The sequence below is a fragment of the Orycteropus afer genome, unplaced genomic scaffold (genome assembly GCF_000298275.1).
Source record: "Orycteropus afer afer isolate SDZICR_OR568_19922 unplaced genomic scaffold, OryAfe1.0 scaffold00031, whole genome shotgun sequence".
NCBI classification, from domain to species: domain Eukaryota; kingdom Metazoa; phylum Chordata; class Mammalia; order Tubulidentata; family Orycteropodidae; genus Orycteropus; species Orycteropus afer.
In genome coordinates, this window is record NW_006921618.1 from 14,273,942 (window position 1) to 14,281,997 (window position 8,056).

The 8,056-nt window shown below is 50.4% G+C and overlaps 1 protein-coding gene across 1 annotated transcript; it reads right to left on the reverse strand.

The window, feature by feature from the left end:
• Positions 1-3,609: 3,609 nt before the first annotated feature.
• NR0B2 (nuclear receptor subfamily 0 group B member 2) lies at positions 3,610-5,475 on the reverse strand. The gene is made up of 2 exons (XM_007935789.1): positions 4,935-5,475; positions 3,610-3,851 (listed from the first exon to the last, which is right to left on the reverse strand). Exons 1-2 carry the CDS (start codon positions 5,473-5,475, stop codon positions 3,610-3,612), a joined length of 783 nt encoding a protein of 260 aa, XP_007933980.1.
• Between the last annotated feature and the right edge of the window lie 2,581 nt (positions 5,476-8,056).

The following is an 8,056-nucleotide window of genomic DNA, read 5'->3' on the forward strand; positions in this document are numbered from 1 at the left end:
CAAGAGATGTTGAGTGATAGAAAGAATGGATGGAGAGTAGTAGGGGTCAGTTTTTTGGTTCTAGAATGTGAATGCACCAAGGGCAGGATGTGTCAGTACAGGGCACCACAATCAGCTACCTGACAGCCTGCTTAATAAGCAGTCAGTGATTGAACTAATGAAGGTGGAGATACCAGTGGCAATAAAAGGTACCCTAGGGTGACCCAGAGCCATAGCCACTCTCCTGCTTTCCAGTGACTTATCCCTGGCTGGGAGGTTGTTGTTGTTGTTGTTATGTGCCATGGAGTCGGACCTGACTCATAGCGACCCCTCCTTGGTTTCTGAGGCAATATCACTATGGAAGTAGATCGCCCAACCTTCCTTTCAAGGAGTGGATGGTGGGTTTGAACCAGCAGCCTTCTGGTTAGCAGTCAAGTGCCTTAAGCACTATGCTACCAGAGGTAGACAGTGAGTAAACAGTGGTTGAAGTGGGTCCTGACTGCCTTATCCCGAGCATGAGTCACTCCAGCCTGGGCTGGTGCTAAGAGCCCAGCCTGCAGCATCACATAGGCTTGTGTTTGAATTCCCAAGGCAGACAGCATCAGCCCAGAACCTTGAGTAAGTTATATACCCTGTCTGACCCTGTGTTGCCCTCTAGCCTCCCTGGGAGATTGAAACACATATCTCATCCCCATGAGCCACTGATAATGGAGACATAGTCAACCACCTTTGGGAGCCTTCAGTCTCATGGAGAAAGCAGTATTGCCTTTATTACATTGTACCATAATTATCTCTTTCGTTTTGCTATATTTATCTTTATGTTCCTAGACAAGGCCTGGGGTTAGGGCACAGGGAGTGACACAAGAGATATAGACAAGAAACAAACAGGCGTATAGGTCTCCAGTGCTGTGGAGGTAGCAGGAAAAAAATCAGAAAGGGGCAAGGCAGAGCCAATGAAGGAAGCTTTGTGGATGATGGAAAGAACCTGGGGTGGGGAGTGGAGCAGATGCTTTGTAGAGGTTGTTTAAGGTTAGAGGGTGGGGTGGGGGACAGGAAGATTCAGCCCGAGGATTCAGACAGGTGCAGCAGCTAGCTGATGGGGGGGTAGACTGTGAAGGGGCATAAAGGAGATAGAATGACCCAAAGTCCCTGAATCTCCCCAATTTGATTCCACACACTTTAACGTTCTGTTTAAGAAACTCGAACCAAGTACCTTCTCTGTGTTAGAAGAGAACAAAGCAATCGGACCTCGGCCCTGACAGCTGACTGAGAAACAAGGCTTATGCTCTTGAGAGAGTGGCCTCAGGAGTCTTCAAGTTTAGATGGGGTGGTATGAACCAGACGACTGTGGAGAACAGGCCAGGGAGAGGCGGCTGAGGGCCTGAGGTCTGGATCTAGGGGACCCGGTGGGGGTGCGGTTGGCCCAGGACTTGTTCTAGGTTCCAAAGGATGCTTCACTTTGGGGATTTGGTTACATCCTAGATGAGAGGAAGGCACTTTCTAGAAGAAGTTATTAAGTGAGCCTGGCCTGGCAGAGGCAGGAGAAAGATGAGTCAGTCTGCTTCCATAAAGATTTATAGCCTTAGAAACCCTGCAGGGGTCACTATGAGTGGGGATTGACTTGATGGCAGTGGGCCTAGAGCCTGGGCTGATTGAGAGGAGGGTGGCTGTTGGAGTCACCGTGGGGAAAGGGGCTGAGTGGCTAGTTGAGGCCCCAGATGGGCAGAGAAGTTTGGCCTGGACTTGCTGGCTCTGAAGAGACCCTGAAAATGTGCAGACACAGGTCTTCTTCCTGTGGGGAGCACCTTCCCTTTTACTGTAATATACTGATGAGGACGAACATACTTTAGTTTGGGGGTGTCTCCTGTTGTGTACCCCCCCTCAGAGCAGGGGCGTATGTGTGGCTGTGTGGCTTGGGTATGTGTCTGCCACACGTCCCTAACTGAGTGGATCTGGCTATGCATTTCTGTGCCGTGTGTGGGTGGTAGGTCTGATTTATAGGTCTGTGTAGATATGTGTGTGTGTCAGAGCTGGAAGTCTGAGTTGTGTGTATCTTTGTTGTGAGGCCTGAGTAGTGTGTTTCTGTCACTTTCTGGGTGTCTGTGTAAAGAACAGGGCTTCCCTTGCTACTGGACTGGGTGTCCATAGTGGGTACCTGCCCAATTAAGTTGTGGTCTCTATACTGGGGACCCTAGGGAGAAGACTGGGTGACAGCTCCTAGACTGTTGTCCCCAAGTGAATGACCTTTCATTGAGCAATAATTAACTTGGCCCCCGTGAGAAGTATCCAAACTGTGGTGGTGAGGGGGGTAGGGCCTGGTCAGGACAGGCCCTCTTGCTGGAGAAAGGAGGAGCCCAGAAAAGGGGTCCTATAGGCATGTGTGTTTTCGCCCCTCCTGTCCACCCTGCAGGTCAGTCACCCTGACCCAGGGACAATATTCAAAACACTTAACAAACAGTGAGGCACAGGCATTGGCCAATCAGAACAGACACACACCTTGGCACTGAGAGGAGCAGCCCTGGAGGCCATGGCTGTGTTGAGTGCTGCTGAACAATGAGAATATCTGGGAGGAGTATCCCAGGAGAGGGGCTGGGCAGAGGGACAGTGGGAGGGAATTGGAGGAGGCTCAGGGCAGTGGCTTTTAACCAACTATCGTGGAAAGTGATTCAGGTTTTTAACCCTGTATGGCTGTATCACTGTGGGCCAGCTGAACTTTGACTTGGCTTGTCCTCCAAGCAGCTGCCAGGCCATCCCTTGATCCACTTGCCTTCTCGCATTGGGAGAGCAATGAACCATCCTTTTTCATTAGCTGCAGAAATGGGGAAAGTGAATGATTCCAAACTATAGAAATTCCAGTGACCTTGTCAGTTTCAACTTGGTAATGGGCTGCTTCATTTTGCTGATTGTCTGCGATCAGATTCTCACTGAGGTGAGTGGGAGCCTGCAGGACTGTGGTTCAGAGAAGCAGTCAGTGGTGGGTTTGGGAGTGGGGGAGAAGCCCCCACCCTCCAAGGATAAAGGCAAGGAAGTGAGGAGGTTGTGAACTAATACTGTCCTCTGAGTTTAGATCCATATGCAAAAGAGGTCTCGCTCCCAGAAATGCAATCATCACCCCATCCTGAAAATTAATACCCCAATTCTCCAAGACCTGGCTTTTGTACCCCTTATGGCTCCTTCCCCTTGAGCTCAGGGCAGGATGGGTCCTGGAGATAAGATGGTCCCTTCCACACACACAAACTACAATGTCAGACTCCAAGAGTGTCAACACCTTTTATTATAAAAATGAATAACTTAAGTGAGTTCTGTACAAAGTGGTAGGCTTTTGGCTCAATGACCAGCCCAAGCTTCTGTCCTCATTCCAGAGGGAACAGTAGTCTTGGGCCAGAGACTCTGGGAACCATCAAGGGGCAGCCAGACAGCTAGAACACAGTGTCCAACGGAAGGACATCCAAGGCAGGGTGAGGCTGAGTGAGAGCCCATCACCCATCTGGCTGGATCAGGCCCAGCTTGCTGTCTGTGCAGGCTTGCCCCTTCCAGGAGCAGTGAGTCACTCCTGGAGACAGCCAGGTTGCGCCAGTGCTGCTAACCTCTGCCCAGCCTATACCTGATTTCTGCCAAGGCCGAAGCAGGTCACCTCAGCAAAAGCATGTCCTCGAGGAGGCTGGTAATGTCAACATCTCCAATGATAGGGCGAAAGAAGAGGTCCCCAAGCAGGCTGCGTGGAATTGACTTGAGGGTAGAGGCCATGAGGAGTATGTGGGCCAATCGGCCTTGGCCTGTTGGCCACCAGGGCTCCAGGACCTCACACAGTGCCTGGTGAGCCTCCTGCTGTAGGTATGCAATGTGGAAGGAGGCATGAAGGCCTGGCACATCTGTGGGCAGAGAGAGTAAAGAGGGCTGATGAGCACCCCATTCCCAGTCACCAAAGGGTGAAGCTGCTAGCAGACACCCCTCTGCCTCCTTTGCTCAGCCTTAGAGTCTCCACTAGACCTCTTCCTTCTATTCACTGATCATTTTATTCATCCATCCATTTATGGATGAGTAGTATAATGGTTAAGTGCTGCCTGGGTTTGAATCCCAGTGCTGTCACTTATACACTGTGTGATTTTAGGCAAGATGCCTGATCTCTGTGTCTCAGTTTCCCTATCTGAAAATGGAAGTAGTAGTACCTAGTTCATAGGCTTCCTATGAGGTTTAAATGAGTTGGTACATATAAAACCCTTAGAATAGGGCTTAGCATACAGTAAGTGTAATATGAGTATTTACTACTATCATTACAATGAATTACTATTAACCATAATATTATTATTAATTAATATCGACATTAATATTAATGTTATTATTATTATTAATTAACCATTCTATGAAGCCCTTTGGTGGGGAACTCCCATCACTGATGCTCTCCAGATTACAGAGAACACTGTTCCCATCTGCTGCACTCCTGGCTGAATTTCCCAGACTTCCTCCCTCTCCTTTGCAACACACCCTTTCTTCTTCCCCTCCACGTTGTCTTTCTGAACCCATGGAGTTCTACTTTTGGAACTTCGGTACACCGTCTGCCCCTGGAGATGTGATTGACACAGCTGCATCTGCCCATCCTCACTTCCCTCAGGGTAGGGGACAGTAGTCTTGGACCAGAGACTGTTGGGGCTCTTTGCCTGTTTTCGGTAATTTCCCTAAGGCTGGTGAAAATTTTAGGGGGGCAGAGTAACAAGGGCCAGTCTCTGGGGAATGAATAGACTTGAGTTCTCAGGCCCTGTCCTGTCCCTGCCTGGCTGTGTGACTTTTGACAAGTCACCTGGTATCTCTGGGTCTTTTCAGTGAGATGGTATTTAGTGATCATGAGGACCCAAGGAGAGAAAGGATGCCAGTCCCTTAGAAGGTGCCATCCCTGGATAAGCCTATCCAACCCCCTCCCAGCCTTGACCCCCCTCTAGGAGTGTCTAGGACCTCACCAGGATTGAAGAGGATGGTCCCTTTCAGGTAAGCGTACTCTTTGGGGCCCAGCTCCAGGCTCCAGAAGGACTCCAGGCAGCATTGAAGCCACTGCACTGCAACCAGCGAGGGCTGGGGCCTGTCAGGCAGCTGACCGCTGCCACCATTGCTGCCAGGCTCCTCTAGCAGGATTTTCTTGAGTATGCTGGGCACTGGGACCTCGGTCACCTGGAAGGTCACAGTGTCTTGGGCCAACCCAAGTAGGAAGAGGGAGCCCCAGCAGTCCCGCAGCAGCCACCGCTGATCTTGGGGGGGCAGCTGGCAGAAGGATGGCAGGTTCCTTAGGAAGGTCACCATCTTGGCCAAAACATCCAAGGCTTTCTGGCAGGTACGATGAGGAGTACTCAGGCGGACAGGTCTGTGTTGCCTGCATAGGCAGCGGCCACGAGGTGGGGGGACATAGGGCCTGGACCTGAGGCTGGGGCTCAGGAGTGCGTACAGGATGGTTGGGCGACCTGCAGTGCCCTGGCATGGGCAGGCCCCTGGCTGGCTGGAGCTCATAGTCGTTGGGATCTGCTTTTCCTTCCTCCCAGCTCTCTGGCCCTGTGCTCTGCACTGTGGGTACTATTTATATCCCCGGGGTGGGAGGGGAGAACAGCGGACAACCTTGACTCCAGAAGTCATGTTCATTGAAAAAAACACACACACACACTGACCCTGGCAGGAATGGCGGGGAGGTGGTGGGGGAGGAATGCAGTGGGAGCTCCACGTGGCGCCGATATCACTTCAGTCAATGAAAGGGCTGTGCAGGGCAGAGGGCTGCCTGCCAGCTGACCTCTCTGCCCCTTATCGGATGACTCAAGTGGATAAACAGGGTCATTAACCCAGGCTGTACCAGGGCACCAAGGCCTCAGGTGCACAATCAGCAGGCGACTGTGGCAGGTGTCCCCACTGATGCCCTGCTCCCGTGTGTGCACAAGACCAGGGCTCTTGCTAAGCTGGGCAGTAAGCCCCAGAGCTGGACAAGCCTTGAACGCAGGCCCAACCTGGAAGTGCCTTATCGCTGGCTTGTTTGCTTAACCTTGAGGCTCTGTGCCTGTTGTCGGTAAGGAACAGGCCACAGGGGAGGGAACCAGGATCCTGGGGGACTGGAGGACTGTGCCCACTTTTCTATCTAGAGTCCCCTCCCCTGACTCCAACTCTGGGGCCCTGCAGAAATAAGGTCCTTCAGAACTCACGCTCCCCAGCCTAGATTCCTAGAGCTACTGAAAGGCCACATGTGCTGAGAAGCCCTCACAGATTGATAATGAAATGTGACTTCTATTTATTGAGCACCTACTATGTGGCAGGCACTTTTCACTTTAATATTCACAACTTCCTTATGAGTGAAGATTTTTACTTTGTGAAACTCAAAGAGGTGAAGCCACTTGCCCAAGCCACACAGCGAGGTAGGGACAGAGCTTAGAGCTGTCTGACTCGGAAGTCCTTGTTTGTTCCCCTCACCCACTGGCCCAATTATGCAACCAGCGCTGTGCTGCCTGAGGTTCCCAGAGCTGCTGGCTCACTGAGTGGGCACCACCTTACTGCTACTGGGTCTCCAGGTGATGCCCCCTTGTGCTCTGGGCAGAAACATTACTCTGTCCATCATACAACTCTTCTGTCCTGGGCATCTATCTCACAGAAGGGTGAGCGGAGTGGAGGGTGGTGAGGAGGTCCTCATCTGCGTCACGTCCCTAGACCTTGGCAAGCTCAGCCTGGCAAGCCTTTTGCTACAACAATATAGCACAGCCTGGTGCCCTGGGAAGAGAGAGATAGATGCTGGCACTACCCAGCCCAGGCATCTGCTTCTGGCTCTGTCACATTCTGGCTGTGTGAACTCTGTGGGCCTCAGGAGCCTCATCTGGGACAATAACACCTGTCTACAGGGCTACAGTGAGGACAAAGTGAAATCCTGGGTGTCAAGTTCCAAGCATACGGTAGGGGGACTTTACTCCCCTTTTCCTCTGCCTAAGGAACTAATTTGTTCCACAGCTCCACTGGGAGATGGGTGGTGGCTGCGGTACATTGTGTAATAATTGAACCTGGGTCTTCTGCATGCATGGCTAGTATTCAACCACTGACCCACCGGTGTCCTTGTGATCAGATTCAAGTTATGCATCTTTAGTAGGTGACTTGTTGTCAGAAGGGACCAGTCCCTAGAGAAGGACATCATGTTTGGTAAAGTCTCTAAAGTCAGAGAAATAGGGGAAGACCCTCATCAGGATGGATTGACACAGTGGCTGCGATGAGGGGCTCCAGCGTGACAACAATTGTGAGGATGACACAGGACGGGGCAATGTTTTGTTCTGTTGTACACAGGGTCGCCGAGTGTCAAAACTAAAAAGACAGCATCTAACAACAAAAAGTATCCGCAGAAAAACAGGCACACATCTTTCATTTGATTGTGAATAATATTGATTCCTTGAATTTGTAAAGTTTCCTTCATGTTCTCCTTTCTCCCTGGATCCTCACAGCATTCCACTGAAGGAGAGTCTGGAGTCAGATGGTCTGTGTTCAAATTCTGCCTCATCACGTCCTAGCTCAGTGACTTTGGGCAAATCAGTTCACCTCTCTGTGCCTCAATTTACATGTTTTTAAAATGATGGCAAGAATGGCCAGGGGTGGATATTGGTTTTATGAGGCTTGAAGTTTATACAAATTGTAGCCTCTTTAAGAAGAGAACAGAAAATCAGATATGAAAGTGAATATTTAACTTCTTAGCCACAGCCAATCACCCTGGAGGAGCGAGTAGTTAGACTTGTGGGCTCTGGACCATGGTCGCAGGAACATCAAGTTCAATTAGCATAAGATACGACACAAAAATATTTTTCTACATCCTACTTTGGTGAGTAGCAATTAGGGTCTTGAAAGCTTGTAAGTGTCCATCTAGATGCAACAATAGGTCTTTCCTCACCCAGAGCAAAGAAGGAAACAATTAGTCCAAGGGACTAGTGGACCATGCAAACTTCAGCCTATATGACTTAGGACCAGAAGAACTAGATGGGGTCTGGCTACCACTGTCAACCACTTGGAAAGGGATCAGTGCAAGAGATCCTAGATAGAGTGGGAGAATATTGTGGAACAAAAGTCAAAATCATAAAAA

Coding starts and splice junctions, on each gene's coding strand:
- NR0B2 (XM_007935789.1), bottom strand. CDS start 5,475: ATGAGCTCCAGCCAGCCAGGGGCCTGCCCATGCCAGGGCACTGCAGGT. Junction 3,852..4,934: donor GACCATCCTCTTCAATCCTG/GTGAGGTCCTAG, acceptor CTCTGCCCACAG/ATGTGCCAGGCCTTCATGCC.